The sequence below is a fragment of the Camelus ferus genome, chromosome 11 (genome assembly GCF_009834535.1).
Source record: "Camelus ferus isolate YT-003-E chromosome 11, BCGSAC_Cfer_1.0, whole genome shotgun sequence".
NCBI classification, from domain to species: domain Eukaryota; kingdom Metazoa; phylum Chordata; class Mammalia; order Artiodactyla; family Camelidae; genus Camelus; species Camelus ferus.
In genome coordinates this window covers 8,321,564-8,338,585 of record NC_045706.1, presented here as the reverse complement: position 1 = coordinate 8,338,585, position 17,022 = coordinate 8,321,564, and the positions used below count along the sequence as shown (strand labels likewise).

Here is a 17,022-nt window from a genome sequence, read left to right as displayed (position 1 = left end):
CATACTCTCCATTTTTTCCACAAGGTGGGGTGCACAGAAAGGGACAGAGAGGCATCATCTACCTCCCGATCCCGCGGGGCATCTAGAAAGTTCCAACGGCTCCCACTTCTCCGACTCACAGGGTAAAGGTCCTTCCAGTCCAGCTCAGCTTCTACTTCAGCACAGACCCGAGGCCGAACTCATACAGCTCTTTCCGGCGCAGGAGGGCAGACCCGGCACAGCGCACTCCCCCTCGGGCCCTGGTCTCTTTCCACCTTCCAGCCAGCGCGGCGGCCCCGGGACTGCGGCCTGGGCGCCCGAGCTCGCCAGTCCCCGCCGCGCAGCCCGGCGGCAGCTGAGAGGGGACAGCTTCCCGGACACCTCCCGCCACCGCCCCACGGCCGCTCGGGGACACCGTCCGAACCCCTTCCTGGGGAAGCCGAACTGCCGGCATCCACCCGACGCCCTCCGAGGAGGAAACGTGAGAGGGGAGCGGGGTGAGGAGTCAAAAGAAAAGCGGACTCCACCGCAGGCCGCCGCCGCGTCCAGGGTCCCGCGAACTCCAGAGGCAGCGAGGGTCGAAGGAGGCCCTTCAGGTCGCGTGGGTCACGACACCACACCTACCTCACGACCGACTCCGCTCACTGGACCAACTTTCCGGGTCTGCCTGGCAACGGGCATCCACACCACCTGCTACTTCTCTGCTGCCAACCTCGAAAAACCACCGGATTCCGCGCGCACCGACTGCTCAAGCGCACAGCCGAGCGGCTGTACGAGGTGCTGTCAGTGCGCATGCTCCGGCCTTTGGCTCTTCCCCCTCACGTTTTGAACCTTTTGACCGCTCTGGCCGCACGCGCATGCGTGTCTACGGTAGCAAGAAGAGGCAAGAAGCTGCAGGTTTGGAGCCTGGGAAGGCGGAAGTCGCTCTGCTCCTTCACCTTCCCTCTGTCTGGCGGAAACTCAAGCACTGGAAGAGGGGTTCCGGGCCTGGCCTGCCCTGGAGGTGGCCGAATGGAGACCGGGATCGTGGTCGGGCCACTGACCGGCCGCCCGTCGCTGGCCTCTTCCTGGGATGCCGCATGCGGAGCCCTGGCCCAGAGGCTCCATCTCACCCGGGCTGATCTCGGCGCCCGGGACGCCGACTGGGAGGAGCTGCTGGCGCCGCCTGACACGAGGTGCGCCGGGCCCGCGGGACTGGGGTTGTGCTCTGAGACAGCCCCGCTGCTGGGGGAGCCGGGAGCGGGTCGGGGGCCGGGAGGGGACAGGGTTTGGGCCCGGGCCCCCAGCTGGGGACGGGTCCGGGCCTGCGGCGAGGGCCAGGGGACAGGGCCCGAGTGTCCGGAGGGCGGGGGCGGGACCGCGGGAACCGGCGGCGACTCCAGTGAGTGTCGGGCGCTGGGGACTCGGGGCAGGTGACCAGGGAACTGGGCCTTTCACACACATCCCCTTGTGCCCGTCTCGTCGGCTTCTGAGGCCCTTGTCAGAAGCAGAATCGTCTCTCTTATATATAGGAAACACACAAAACCCTCCTATCTACCAAAATAGGCGTTTAAAAAAATTGTCGAACGTCTTCATCAGCTTAATCTTGAAAAGGACACACTTTTGGCCTTTATTCCATTCTGCACGCCCCCACCCTCCCATTCTGAACTATTTTGTTATTCACACTAGCTGCTTAGTAAATTTATTTAACTGGAGAGGCAATTACAGAGAGTTCTTAAAATGTAGAAGTCAAGGGGAAAATAGAATGGAGAGCCCTGATGTCTAAAACATCGTTTCTTTAGGAATTCTGTATTGAGCATTTGTTCAATGCGTTGCAAGGCGCTTGGACTCCGCCGAATGCACATGTAAATGAATTGGATAAAATGTCAACCCCTGTGGTCCAATAAGTGGGTTAGTAATAGTGTTCAGCGAACTGTGCGGTGTAATATCTTCATTTTCTTTGCAGCCAGGACCTGGTGGTTTTGAAAAGGAACCTGAACAGCCAAGATGAAAACCCCTGCTTCCTTTACCTGAGATGTGACCCTGGTGGAGGTGAAGAAATCGTTTCTATTGGCATTTTAAGTTCAGCAAGAAATATGGAAGTATACTTAGGAGAGGAGTACTGTGGAACCAGTAGGGGCAAGAATGTTTGTAATGTTCTGGACAACAGGTTTGTGACCTACGCATGTGCAGGTGTTCTTGTGAAGTACTGTTTTGTTTTCTTCAGCTTTTGCATATTTACTGATTCCCTGATATTAGTGTCAGACACAAGGGGAGAGTAGATAAAAACATACCAATGGACATAGAGGTTTAGCCCTTTAGGAATCTTAAAGACAGTCTGGATGAGCCTGGTTGTTTTTATAAATACAGAAATTGAGAGCTAAAGGAGGAGAGGAAAGTTGGTGGACGGTCATAGCTAGTTAGTGCAAGAGTTTTGTTGGTGTAAAGTGCTGATAAATGTTTCTAGTCTGTTTTCTTTAACTCACAGGCATCTGTTTTCCAAAAATGAATTTGCCAGTCAGTCTGGGACTTTGAACATTTTCTTGTAGGAAACCCATACAGATACCGCATGCGCCCAGACTGCACCATACCGGCACATTTAACCCATTATTAGACTTTCTGATTTTTTTTTCTAATTTTTTGTGATGATTCTGTCTGAATCTTTTTTTAATATGAATCAAAATATGAACTGTTTCATAGACTATGCATGTTGAATATAACAGACATGTTACTGAGCTTTGAAACATGCTCTGTGCTACGTGATTATACATTTGATACCTGATTTAATTCTCTTTGTAGCTAGTAAGTGGCAGATGCCATCTTTATACTGAGTGCAATTCGGAAGGAAGCCCCAACTCTTTTTGCCTCACCAGGAAGACTGACTCTAAGGAGCTGAATGTTGCCGTGGAAACCTTTATTTTTAAATGTAACTGTTAAAAGTGATAATGTATGAAATTTTTAATAAACTAACTCTTTTATTTTTAGTGAACATGAAAAGATTATTTTGTACAAAAATTACCTAGAATTGGAGTCTTCCACACATGCTTGTAAAATAAAGGTAAGTCGTTCCCACATTTTAACTAAATTGAAAACTACAGTTGCTCTTCTACTGTATGTACTTCTTTTCTGTTTGTTTGGTAATGTACTTAGTCCCATTTAGTCCCTGGTTTTAGTTCAGAGATACTTAGTACACATGTTAAAAAAAAACTCTTTTCTAAAAAATAATCAACATTCTTCTGTTAAAATCTGACCATTTATTAGCCATAATCATGTCATGTCCTATTGTTAACAGAGATGTATTGTACTTTTCAGCCTTGAGAAACTGAATTAAAAATTTTGTTTCTCTTTATATAAAAGTAAAGTGGCAAGAAAACCACAAGCAGTTTTGGTCCCCAAATATCTAAATAGTTAAAAAGACAGAACACAACTAGAGACGTTTCAGACAAGGGCACCACAAAGTTAAAGGGATTTGGACTTGTGTCTTCAGCATGAAAAGTATCGTTAAGGTGAACTTTAATGATGTCGTCAGGGTCTAGGGAAACGGTGCTGAGCTGGAAATCACAAGCCCTGACTGTTAAATGCGCTCTCTTGCTGACGAGCAGAGGAACCCTGGGCAAGTTTCTTCACCTGTTTGGACCTACTTCATGGGTAATACTAGGGGATGGAAGAAAATAAATCCTTGGATTGATTATTTTTATGTCTACAATTCTGTGCTGATTATTGTTTACAGAAGACCACAGAACTGATTGTCTCAAGATGATGTTTTAGGTGGATATAGTAATAGCTTCCAAAGCCATTTAAATAAAGTGACTCGTTATCCAAGAAACATTTGAGTGCCTGTTGATGCCAGATACTGTTCTGAGCACTAGGAGTTGGCATTTATGAAATAAATTGGAATGAAGGCCTCAACGTTGAGAATATTACAGTGGTCAAGACAGATAATAAGTCAATTCAGTGTGAATAATAGGTGCCACGTTCCCTAGTGAGAAAGGCTTTCAGGTTAAAAAGCAGAAGAGGGACAACATGGAGGTTGGAATGTGGGTGTATGCAACTCATGCGCTATTTCCTTCCGTGTTGCTGAGAGTCACGTCTTTGGGGCCACGCTGAGTTTTTACTGAATGGGTCTGTATTCACCTGCGTCTGTGTGATTTATGGGTTTGCTGTGTCTCTGAAGGTGAATGGTGTGTGTAACTGTGCTGTGGGAGAGCCAGGCCGTGCACAGAGTGTTTCATTTAGGGAAATCCTTGGGTCTGTGTGAGGGCTTCTCCTGGGGCAGCAGTGTGTGAAAGTTAAAAGTAATAGTTACTGCTGCATAGCTTTGAGCATTTACTCAATGATATATACTGGAAATTTTTAACACGTAATCCTCAAAACAACCATGTGAAATCATTTTACTCCTGACTCTGGTTGACATTTACCCAGGGGCATCAAGGCAGAGCCATCACTGAACTCAGGCCTGTCTGCTTCTCAATCCTGTTTTCTTTCCACTCTGCTCCTTTGTTGTCCCTCACCACACATGAAATGTCTTTTGGTTTAGAAGCGTGGACAAGCTGAGGCAGCATAAAGGATTGGAAAAATTCCTGGGATAGAAGCCAGGAAAACTAGGCTCAAAGCTTGACCTTCATTTAATCTTTTGAAAAGTTAGAAAATCATGCTGAATTCATCATTTCTATGGGTAAACTGTTGAGCTCTATTCTGTTATCTTGACTTTTCCTTATGGTTCTAAATTCCAAAATTCTGACTTATATTTAGTATTTCAGCAAACACTGTGAGTGAGATTCTGGACAGTCTTACATTAAATAATGCTATAGCAAGTTTCAGTATGTTAAGATCTCAGATTGGTATAGTTTATCTTTAATTCCTTTACACATAATACTTTATTTTAAAAGGACTTTTAAAACATTACATTATTCTTTGAGTCTTTTTCTGACTGTGAATATTCTAGAGGAAACCTAAAAATGTTCTTGAAGTTAATTTTTAGATCTTGAATGATTCACTCTTCGGAATTAACAAGAAGTGGCCTTAAATGATGATTGTTTTTAATATCATTATTAATTTTGCTGCACTTTTGTATTATAACAGTTGCTCTCCTTTGGGGAAAAGCAGTGTGTGTTCATCAGTAAAGTGGTGGTACACATGAGGCCAGTTTCCACAAATTCCTCCGCAAGCTCTCCTGCTCTAGGATCAAGGATAGACCTGGAGAGGGTCCAAACCATCATGGAGTCCATGGGGTCAAAGTTATCACCTGGAGCTCAGCAGTTGATGAATATGGTTAGATTTCAGCAGCAGGTGAGTAGAAATGGATTTCTTTTCTGATGCCATTAACATTTTTAAATGATGGCTTTTTAAAAGGACATGTGCTGACTTACATTTTTTTCTTTCAACTTATTACTGATTTGAGTGTTACCCTTACGGACTTATGTAAAAACAGCATTTTGTGGACCTACTATCTTTCAAAAGCAATATGTTTGTTACAGACCCCACAGTGTGTCATGAATTCTCTTGCTCATTCATTCAGCAAGTGCTTTTTAAGCACCTTCTCAGAGAATAAAGCACTGTTTTGGTTCCTTTAGGGGCTCAAAGGTCAGTCTGCAGCCTGTCCTTAAGGAGCTTCACGGTGGTGTTGGGTGAGGTAGGGCATCTAAGTGGGGGATGACGAGGGGGACTGGGAAAGCTCATTAGAGGAAGTAGCGTTTTATCTAAACCTTGAAAGAAGAAGGGAGGGTTTGGGCAAGTAGATTTGCAGGATGCCACTGGACAGGTAGAAAACAGCATGGATGAAATCTTCAGTGCTGGAAGGAATGGGCTGTAGGTAGGAAATGAACAGAAGTTCGTTTCTCTGGAGTGGAGAAGGGACGGGGGACTGGGGCGGGATCATAGAGGATTTTGAATGCTGTTTTAAACCTTGTAGGCGTTTTCAACCTAGGTTTGAATAAATTCTAATCCGTTTTTATGCACAGAATGAATCAGTAGGAAAGATGAGTCAGTAGAAGTGGAGGCCACACGAAGGAAAGCAGCTCTCTGTTATTTCCCTCGTCCAGATGAGGGTTAATAAGCCTAGACTTGGACAGAGTAACCTGATGCTGGATTGTGAGATGCGAAAACAGTGGGGCCATTGGGACTTGACGACTAACTTAATGTTGGTATTGTTGGAGAAAAATAGAGTCAAACATGAAACTAAGGTTTTGAAAGTGGTGATACCAATAGTATACCAAGGAGGGACCAAGAGAGGAGGTGACTTTGGGAGGAAAAGGAGTTTAATTTGGGGAGTACTGAGTTTTAGACGTGAATAAAACCTTCCCTGGGATGCTGCTGGGAGCATTTGGAAACACAGGCCAGGGTGGTGGAGTGGAGGGAGGTTTGGGAAGAGCACCCTTTGCGGGTGACAGGCAGGTGGTGAAGGGAGAGACTGGAGCAAAGACCCTAGACAGTAGGTACGTTTGGTAGGAACAGGGAGAGGGAACGAACCAGAGGAGCAGAGACAGCAGTGAATAGAGATTCTCCTTGTTTACAATCTAAATGATAATACTGCTCATATCACAGGATGAATGTGAAAGTTTAAAACAAATAGTACAAATGAAAACCTCATGTAACTTTTGTGAGATTTGCCAATATTAATTCAGTACAAGTGTCGTTGGAGCAGTGGGCAGACATAGGAGACCCAGGAGAGTTGATGATGATTGTGGAAACCATGGAAGGGAGAGTTTCAGAAAGGACAGGGTCCATGCTTTCCTTTCTCTGCCATTATCTCACCTCCTTACCTCAGGAGGTTGCTAACTGGTCCTCGTGCTCCACTGCGGTCCGTCTGCTCAGTGCACCCAGAATGATCTGACAGGGTAAATTGGACTCTTCCTTCCCCTGTGTAAACTCCTTGGCTGCTTCCCATCACACTCAGAATTAAGCCAGATCCTTACTCTGGCATCTGAGACCTGGGCCCTCCTTGTCCCCTCAGCCTCATTGCCTGCCACAGAGACGCCTTGCTCTAGGCATTCTGATGTGTGTGTTCCGCAGACAGCCAGATGTGCTCCTTCCTGGGGGCCTGTGCACTCTTACCTGTTCTCTTTGGCCAGAAACCTCTCCTCCTGACCTTAGTGAGTCTGCCTTTTTCTTGTTATTCCAGTCTCATCTTAAATATTCCCTTTTGAATGAGACATTCTCCAACCATCCAGTTTAAAATATTCGCATTTCACTCAATATCTGTATCATATTTTCATCAGCACTTTCTTCACTATTTTTGTTGTTGTTTATGTATTATTCTGTTTATCTTACTAAAATATAAGCTTTGTGGGAGCAGGAACCTGTCTGTCTTGTGTATGGCTCCTAATAAGTATACAGTATATATGCTCTTTGTATTATCAACCAAGTATTCCTCGGAGATCTTGAGGGGTTGATTTGAATAGTGATGAGGTAGAAAGCAGATTTTGAGGGATTAGATAGTAGATGGGTGGTTGGAATGTGCCGGCAGTCAGGGTGAAGTGGGTTGGTTTCAAGGATCATAGAGATAAGGAGCCTGCCCTTATCAGAATCCCTTGGAATGTTTATAAAGTATAGAACACTGGTCCTCACCCATGACCAGAAACCCTGGGGATGAGATCCAAGAATCAGTTCTTATAAACAGGCAATGCCAGGTGAGTCTTATGCATAGTACATTTTAAGAATAAATGTTTGAGGGGAATGATCCAGTGGAGATAGAAGGAGATTAAAAATTTAAAAACAGAGGAAATACTTGTGTGTGTGCAAGATTTAAGAAGCATTAGAGAGAGTTAATGAATTGAAATCAGTTTATGGGCTGATTTTTATCTTTTAAAAACGACCATGGGGGAAAAAATGACATGGATAAGTAGTTTTTCTTTTTTGCCATGTCTTTAAGTTTTTTCTTTTTGTTTAATTCCCAAAATGATATATTTTCTCTTCACGAGTTTCAGTCAGTTCACAAGTGCATTAGGTAAAATGCAAAAGTGCTTTCCCAGTCTCTTCCTGTTTCTCAGCTTGATGAGTATCCGTCGACTGAAATAAAAATGCACAATGTAAAAGCTGTGAGTTAAGTGTTTTTGGGGGGTCTTACTAAGGACTGTGGCCCTGGAGACAGCCTGTCAGAGAGCTCTGAGAGATTGCTTTGAAGAGGTAGGGGAGGAGCCAGGATATATATGAACTTATGTTTTGCTGGGAAAAGACATGTATAAGCGTCAAAAGAATTCTGTTAAATCACAGAGAACAGACAGCTCAAGTTAATGATTTTAGTGCTTTTCTATGTGTAGGAAGATGCAAGAATCTGACGTCATTTGACATTTTTTCTTAGATACGCACCTTAACTACCCAGGGGCCAGTATATCCAAAGCACAGAATGGTTCCTGTTTGTCTCCATTCTGAATTCTCTTAGGGTGCACTGTCAGTGGACGACTGCCCTGGCTGGAGAGTGACTTGATCCTTGTGGAACCGGAATGGCAGGCAACGTTTTTTTTATCAGTCCTTCTAGAATTTTAATCATGTGGAAACACATAGCAGTCCTCCTACCCAACACATGTATTCTAACCTGCTTCACTGCCCCCACCCCCACCTGTGCTAAATCATTACATATGGGGACACTTGGGGAGCACCCTGAGAAACAGGTGATCCAGTTAAATCTCCTTTAAACATGCTAATAAAGGACCTTTTTCTAGTGGGGAGGCTGTATTTATGGAACGATTCTTACAGGAGATACCTGGCTCTTTAGGATTGATTATTGTTAACAAACCTGGAATCCACGGAATGTCTTTCTGGAAAGGGTCATGTGAGCCCTGTAACCTTCCGTCGAGTATAAAGTAGGGACGTTTTGTGGTGAGAACTGCCCCTTCTGCGGAAGAGGGGTGAGCACACACTCACACTGTGGAGCCTTCGTGTGTCCCTCGGGGCAGGGCCTGTCCTGAAGGGGAAGGAGAGGACCTGGGAGCAGCTTCCTGGGCCCTCCCTGCTTCTCCTGTCCCTTGTGGCTCCTTGTTCTCTAGAAAGTTTTATTTAAGTGATTCCTTATTTACTTGTATTTGAAGTTCAAGTGTGCTGATTGATTTGTTTTTGCTTGAGCAATTCAGAGTAATTGAATAGGAATTCTGTATCAGAGGGCCTAGCAGTGTAGTTGTCATTTAATGTTACCTGAAGGAAAGACGTGCCCCATTTTCTCAAAGAAAATATATTTAGTTATTCAGGATTTACACTGTTTATTTTTCACCTTTGAAATAAAAATATCCTTTTTCCTTGCCCTTTCAAGGTGATACTTGTTCAAATTCTTTATAATTAAAAAGTTAAAGAAAATGCTTTCAGAATTCCTACAAGATGTTCAGAGATAAACACTTTTTTAGAAATCTGGGAGAATATATGCACATATATGAAATCAAGTGTACACATATATAAGTGTATGGACATGATTCTACCTAAATGCTTTCCTTTTTTTAGGCTGCTCTATTTTTTTTTTTTTCACATAACATATGACATGGACCCTAAACAAAGTATGTATGAATTATTTTATACATATTCCTCTGCCTACTTTTAAAAGGGTTTGATGTGCCTTGCAAGGCAACATATGACAGCTCGAGAAAATTAAGAATTGAATAAAGTCAAACAAAAGGAAGCAGAAGAATAGCCACCAGCACCTCAGGTTGGTTGATTTACTGCACTGCCATATAGATTTACCTGTGAATTTATTGATATTTAACACAAAGTGAAAAATAATTACCTTGAGAGCCTTCATCTCAGAAAAATGCCTAATTTTTATAATCAGTGAATTTCTTATAATAACCAAAATATTATGATAAATCAGAAAAAAACAGCAAATGCCTTAATTGCATTGGATTTTTCCAATTAAAATTTCTGCCAAATCAATTGTGATGTACAATTTTAAGGTTAATTTCACTATTTATGTGATTATTGTTTTGTAGAATTTTCAATTTTCTATCAAAGTTTTTTTTGCAGTACTAAAATTACACCACTACCAAAAATAATTGAGTTTTACCTTAATGATTGAGTAAAGCTCCTTTCCACCAAAGGAGAGTTTTCTAACTTTCAAATTTTGTAAATATAATTATACATAGTGATGTTCCCTTAGGAGTAATTTAAAGTTTATTTAAAAATTGCATTTAATAGACGATAGATTTCCTTATAAAGAGAGTTTCTCCAAAGTGCAGTCCAGTGGGAGAAGTTGCATGGTGGCTCTCCTGTCCCGCCCCGCCAACCTCCCTGGCTCTCACTATTCCCTTTCCTGCTGTATTTTCCCTGCAGTGTTTATCACTGTCTCCATCTGTGTGATGTATTGTCGGTCTTTGTTTTCTGTCTCTCCCTGCTCTCTAGATTATAGTATCCACAGATCAGCAATCAGCAATTTTCATTTGTTTTGTTCACTGTCTTATTTTTAGTATCGGAAATAGTACCTAACACAGAGTAGATTTATGGTAAATATTTGATAAATGAATGAGTTTTGGGCTGGCTTAATCCAAGAAAAATTTTTCAGAATATCTAGAAAATTTGTGAACCGTCTTCAGCTAATTTTGAATAATACTTTTGTCAGCCTCTCTCACCAGGTACTGAGCAACAGTGAGAATGAGATGCTGTCCCCTGACAAGTCTCTCTAGCAGAGCTCTATGTTCAGAATTGCTAACGGCTGTCTAGGCTGGGGGCAGATTTGCTTTTCTCCTGTCGAAATACTGGACAGCATAGCAAGAATGTGCCCTGTAGAGGAGACATGTGACCTCCTCTCAGAGGTGAGCCAGGGCTTCTCAGGAAGTCACGCAGCACAGCCGGCTGGGCTGAGGCCACAGAACATAATGGATTATCCTTACAAATTATTAAATCTGAGACAGACAATAGGTGGCTCATTTTAGTCACTGAAAAATGTCACAAGTGTACCCATAGATCATCAGACTCTATGTATGTAACTAGCTAGTGTAACTTCCATGAAAAATGAGTTGCAGAAGATATCCTTAGGTTGGCTTACCACATGTGAAAGTGGACAGGTGACTTTTAGTTGTATGAAAGGTATCAATTATCGTGACTCAGTTGAGAATACTGCATTTTATTACCGTAAATTAAGGAGGCCTTTGTAGTGGAAACATTAAAATATGCCCGTGCAACTTTACGAGGAGTGATATTTATTTCAATATTTTCCTTAGCAAAACTACAGTGAAATGATTAAAAGTCCTGGCTCTGGAGTTAGGTGGCCTGGGGTCCTGGTCCCGGTCCTGCCACTGACTGGTTGTGTACCTTGGCCAAGTCACCTTTAGTCTCGGTCTCCTCAACTTAACAGTGCGACGGTGACGGTAGCCGACTCCGTCTGGATATACTAGGGATCGAGTGAAGGAAGGCGCAGTGCCTGACTGTCAGTCACTCCGGAAGGAGCTGCCCTCATGATTAGTGTTAATATTTCCGTATTTCTCTTGCTTAGAATTGCGTTCCCATTGGAGAGCAGCTTCAGTCGGTTTTGGGAAATTCCGGATACAAGCATATGATTGGACTACACTCCTCATCTACCTCAGGAGCCTTCGCCAAGTCATCCTCCACACCTTTTCCTTTCAGAACTGGATTGACATCCGGAAACGTGACTGAAGACTTCAAAGCTTCCGTTGATAAAAGTGCACAGCCAGCTGGTGGAGGAGCCATCACAAACCTCCAGGAGTGTAAAATTGTGCCACAAAACCATTCTCTTCTTGAGAATGATCTTAAGAAAGCAGTATCTTCTTTCTTACCAAAGAAGGCGAGTGACAGCTCACATATACCCAACTCCGAGCTGCTGCCTCTCCTGCAGAATTTATGTAGCCAAGTGAGCCATCTCCGTGTGGGGCCTACCAGCAAGTGGCAGGAAGGCATCACCGCGCCCGCTGAAGGCACTGCTGGTGTCACGTAAGTACTCAGGGCAAGTGGGGCTCAGCTTTGCTGGGTGGGAGAGGCAGCTGGAGGAGAACAGGTTTTTTCAGAAACTACTGCCTGAAAATGTTTCCAGAGTAATTTTAGGAGCTTTTGCATTTTACCATTAAGACACTTAGAGGAAAGAAATGTTCTGCAGAGTAGAATGTGGAGGAGGTGTGTAAAACTGGAGGCGTGGAGGTGCGGAGCACATCTCAGGCTTTTTGTGGAAGGAGGGTGAGCATCAGGTAAGGGCTGGAGTAGAGTTACATGTGTGGATGGAGAGGAGCTGTGTAACCATATGTCCATGTTTGCCTGATTGTATGAAGTGAGCCTTGTACCAGTGTTTCTTTGTAGATATTGTGTGACGTAGGCCGATTTTGGAGGCATCTACACATTTTTGAGCTCTCAGTTATTTATAGCATATAGGCCCTTACCCCCTGATCGCATAACTTCAGTGTTTTGCCCGCCTGCTTTGAGTGAGGGGTGCCTAAGCGTTAGCATGTTCCCCGTCCTTATGTAGATGTACTGTGTCCAAACATTGCAGTAGACTGGAATTCAGGACTCTGTTCATAGTTCTGGATTAACTCTTTTTTCTTCCTGTTTAAATCTTTAGGCTTAGTTTTTTTCACATGAGTTTTTAAAATGAGGTAGTTTTATTGGTTGAAATTTTCTTAATGTCTCCAACAGCATTGAAATTTGAGGAGTTTAGTACATGATTGGAAAAAAAGGTGGTTCTTATTCTGCATGGAAATGGAAAGGCAGCAGTAGTCTTTAACTGTTCATAGTCTTTATCAATGTTAACTAACGGCTTTAGGATATGGAAGCAAACATAGAAAAACTAAAACAGATTTTAAAACTTCTTCTGGGTCTAGCTGAAGTGGAATATCCCTGTTCTGAAAATCCCTGGACATACTACAGCAAACATACAATGATTCCAAAAGGTGGAAAGAAGTCAGATTGCTTAGGGACTGTGGGGCTTAGCGTTCCTTAGTTTCTAGTTATCTGAGAGTGTCTTTTGTCATAGATGAGTATAGCATTTTGTCAAATAGTTTTTCTTTGGCAATTAATATGAACATACGCATTTTCTCCTATAGTCTGTTGATAGAGTGAATTACATTAGTTTCAAATATTGAACCCACGTTGCATACCTAGAATAAATACCACTTGGTCGTGGGCTATATAATTCTTTTTTATATAATGCTAGATTTGATTTATTAATATTTTGCTGAATATTCTTGCATCTTATTCATTAGAGATACTGTTCTGTATTTTTCTAACACTGTCTTTGTCTGGTTTCATATTAGGGCAATTATACTGGCCTCATAAAATGAGTTCTACATCTTAGAGGAGATATTGTAAAATTTGTGTTAATTCTTCTTAAAATGTCTGGTAGAATTCTCCAACAAAACCAGCTGGGCTTGGATATTTCTTTCCTTGGAACTTTTAAATTACAAATTCAGTTTCTAACACAGGAAAGTTGTCAGTTTTCCCCCATGGATATGCAGGCTTAAAGTAATGCATATTATATCCCAGCACAATACTTTGTAGACATAGACAAGGTTATTTTTAAAAATTATATGAAAAGCAAAAGAGGTAGAATAGCTAAAGCAACCTTTGGAAAAGAGGAATGAAATGGGAGGAATCGCTCTTCCCAATGTCAAGTCTTACACAGGGAGAGTCTCTATCTAAGCCTGTGTAGTGTGGGCAGAGGGAAAGAATCGTAGGTCAACGGAACATAATAAAGGGCCCAGAAATAGACCCACATAAATTTGCTCAACTGATTTTGACAAAGATGCAACAGCAATTCAATAAAAGAATAGTCTTAAACACATGGTGCTGGGGCAATTGGATATCCACTGGGTAAAAAGTAAAACATGACCTAAACTTAGTACCTTATGCAAAAATTAACTGACAATGGATCACGGACTTAAATGTAAAACATAAAGCTATAAAACTTTTCTAATAATATATAGGAGACAATCTTGGAGACCTAAAGACTTCTGAGATATGACACCAAAAGCAGGATAATTGAAAATTTGATATATTGGACACCATAAAAATGTTTATCTTCTGCCCTGTGAAAGAATCTCTTAAGAGGAATAAAATATAAGTTACAAAGTGGGACAGAATATTTGCAAATTACAAATGCAACAAATGGCTTATATCTAAAATATAAAGAGAACTGTCAAAACTCAACATTTTAAAAATCCAGTTAGGACATGGGGAAAAGACATAAAGAGACGTTTTACCCGAGAGGATGTTCCGATAGCAAATCAGCACGTGAAAAGATGATCAACATTGGTCTCGTGGCTGTTAAGGAAACACGTATTAAACCCACAAGATACCACTTTACAGTTACTCACGTGTCTGAAGTAAAAGTTTAAAAAATGGTAGGAATACCAGATACTGATCAGGATGTGGAGAAACTGGATCTTTCATACATCACTGGTGGGGACTAAAAATGGTACAGTCCCTCTAAAATGTATTTTGGCCGTTTCTAATAGCTGAAGATACAGTTACCATGTGAGTCAGCAATTGTATTCCTGGGCATTTATCCCAGAGAAATGAAAACTTCTGTCCACTCTAAAACCTGAGCACAGTTTTTCAGAGGAGGTTCCAGTAATTTGGTAAGGTTGTGTGAATGAAAAAAAACTGTTTAAATTGCACAGTTTCTTGGGGAAGTACGTGGAAGACATACATGGAGAACTTAAAAAAAAAATCAGCATGATCACTCTTGATTTTGAGCTCAGAATCAAAAAGACCTTTTCTAAAGACTTGGTCTTTGAGGCTAGAAATTCTTTCATCTTCATTTTTATATTCTCATTTCAATTGAATGCTTAAATACTTAAAGAATTGAAGAAATACGAATACTTTGGGCATTCAGGATTGTGGTCGTCTGTTGTGTATGTGTTTTAGAACCTGCAAACATGTTGTTAGAAGACCCACAGTGTGGAGACAATTTCAGCAATTTATGTTGGCTGCTGCTTGTACTATAGTTTGGTTGTTTTTGTTATAATATTAGGGATAATTGTTATATTGCTGTTTTTTAAATTTACTTTTAGAGTGGAAGAGCAATCCATTTGTCCACACTTGGAAAAGATTCTTTCTAAAAATATGGAACTGATGGAAAAGAAACTTGCAGACTACATTGATCAGCGCATATGTAAACTCCAGGAGCACACAGATAATAAGATTGCTTTGTTAATGGACTTGCTGCAAAACCCCAACTCCCCACCCTCTGGGATGCCTCTAAGACATTATGACTCTGGAGAAAGACTTTCAAATGGAGAAAGATAAGCACTCAACACATACTATGTACTACAGATATTTATTACATATTTATTACAAAGCCAAAACTCCCCCAAAAGTTGAAGCAACTATTTACTATCATTTGAGGATTAACATTTACTTACATAAAGTGACCTCAGCGTTCATTAACTATATTTGTTGTAAATAGTACTGTACACTAAGAGTTAACATGATAGGGTCGTAAGTTGTTTTTCTGTGCATATTTTTTCCCTTTTATAAGAAATTCACATACACTTCTGGGTTGCTTAAGTGTTCTGGATTTTTAAGGGTCTGATGCAGTTTATTTGTATTACATGTGTGTTTGACCGAAGTACTCTTAATGAAAAGACCTCGTGTTCGGGGGTATAAAAATGTTTAGAGTATTTTTATTGGTATTGTTTCTTTTTCTAATTGATTGTTTGTAATTGACTTGCAATCTTTAATGTCAGGTCACATTACATTTTTAATTGTTTATTTCAGATAAGAAATCAGACGTGATGTTTGGCATGTTTAAAACTGGTTTACATTGTGGCCATGAATTTTATGTTCTTTTACGTGGTAGCTGTGGATAGAAAAGTGAAAATCAGAACTGACCTATTCTTTCTTAGGTTATTACTTAAGATTTAGTGGTTGATGTAAAATGAGAGAAGTCATCTTGTTTTATCATAGTCAACCCAGAAAGTAGAAGGAACTCTCTCCTTTTCTAAGCTAATACAGGTTCTTCTCTCCAGAGCCCGTTTCTTTGTCCTTAAAGTGTGAAATGCTGGGTTCTACACTGAAGGGTTAAGGCATATGAATCAAGGAGACTGCAGTTCTCCCTGGCAGACTTAATTTTCAGAATTTATACCTATTGTATATGTGTTGTATGGTGATATATTTGCATCTAAAAAATAAATGCATCTGTTACCGACCCGGGCCCTTGGATTCTTTAATCAAGAGATTGGTAAGAGGCTAGAAGAGAATTTCAGGCAAGGCATTATTGGGGCTCATGCTGTGGCACAAGGGAACAGAAACAAGAAAGAGGTACCCTTGTTCGCTCCTGCAGAGGAGCTGCTTGGGTCCTTAAAAGGTAACAGCAGGGGCAGGTCGTGGGTTGGGCGGGAGGCGTGGCTTAGGTGGTCTGCCCACCCTCTTGGTGGTGCTGTGTGCTGGGATCAGGAGCAGCCCCCTGCTTTTACTCCAGACACCTCAGAAGTGGCAGCCGTTTTGTAGCCTATGGTTCATCCTTGCCCCAACTGGGCATGCGTGCAGCTATTTTCAGTCACTCATAGTTTGTATTCTGTTGCTTGAGGAGGCAGGAGACATTTGTCCAGTTGCAAGCAGTCTTGTAAAGGGTCCCAGGTCCCGGCCGACCTCACATCCACTCTGGAAACTAGTTGTCTTAAATGAATAAAAATATTTTCTTTTCATCTCATATTTGTTTAAGATGAAAAAGGATGGTTTACACTCATTTAATATTTTGATGAATTCAGTTCTTTAAAGTGAGAACTAGTATAACATTTGCTCATTTATGAATCACTCTGACCTCAGTGACACGAGGACCTGTGTATCACTTTAATCAGTCTTCTCCTAATCTGTTGCTAACATACATAGCCATTAGAGGTAGCATTTGTTTAAGCGCTCAGGAGAAATGTGTCTCACTTAAAGCCGAACACTTTCGTTAATAAATATACAGCTTTTGATGGTTGTGGTCTGTTCTTGATTCACAAACTGCCTTAATACAGTTATAACTAGAACACTTAAGCTATGTTTTATAAAGTGATTACAGTAAATATTCATGATTATAGTCGTAGAAATAATTCAGATAGGCTTTAATTCTTGATCTTCCATTTCTTAATTTTTCCACATTAATAAAGACCTAAGTTATATTTTATATATGTTAGGGATTCACAGGTATTGCTCCTA

The 17,022-nt window shown here is 41.6% G+C and overlaps 1 protein-coding gene across 1 annotated transcript; it reads left to right on the top strand.

The window, feature by feature from the left end:
* The first annotated feature begins 614 nt into the window (after positions 1–614).
* LOC116666949 (ATPase PAAT-like) lies at positions 615–16,531 on the top strand. Its single transcript, XM_032490722.1, has 6 exons — positions 615–1,154; positions 1,925–2,128; positions 2,944–3,016; positions 5,041–5,247; positions 11,369–11,823; positions 14,892–16,531. The coding sequence occupies exons 1-6, from the start codon at positions 772–774 to the stop codon at positions 15,124–15,126; spliced, it is 1,557 nt and encodes a 518-aa protein (XP_032346613.1). The 5' UTR covers positions 615–771; the 3' UTR covers positions 15,127–16,531.
* The last annotated feature ends 491 nt before the right edge of the window (positions 16,532–17,022 follow it).

Excerpts from the sequence above, each read along its gene's own strand:
- LOC116666949 (XM_032490722.1), top strand. The coding sequence starts at position 772 with ATGCTCCGGCCTTTGGCTCTTCCCCCTCACGTTTTGAACCTTTTGACC. Across the intron at positions 3,017-5,040 it reads CACATGCTTGTAAAATAAAG|TTGCTCTCCTTTGGGGAAAA; the intron begins GTAAGTCGTTCC and ends GTATTATAACAG. Across the intron at positions 11,824-14,891 it reads GAAGGCACTGCTGGTGTCAC|AGTGGAAGAGCAATCCATTT; the intron begins GTAAGTACTCAG and ends ATTTACTTTTAG.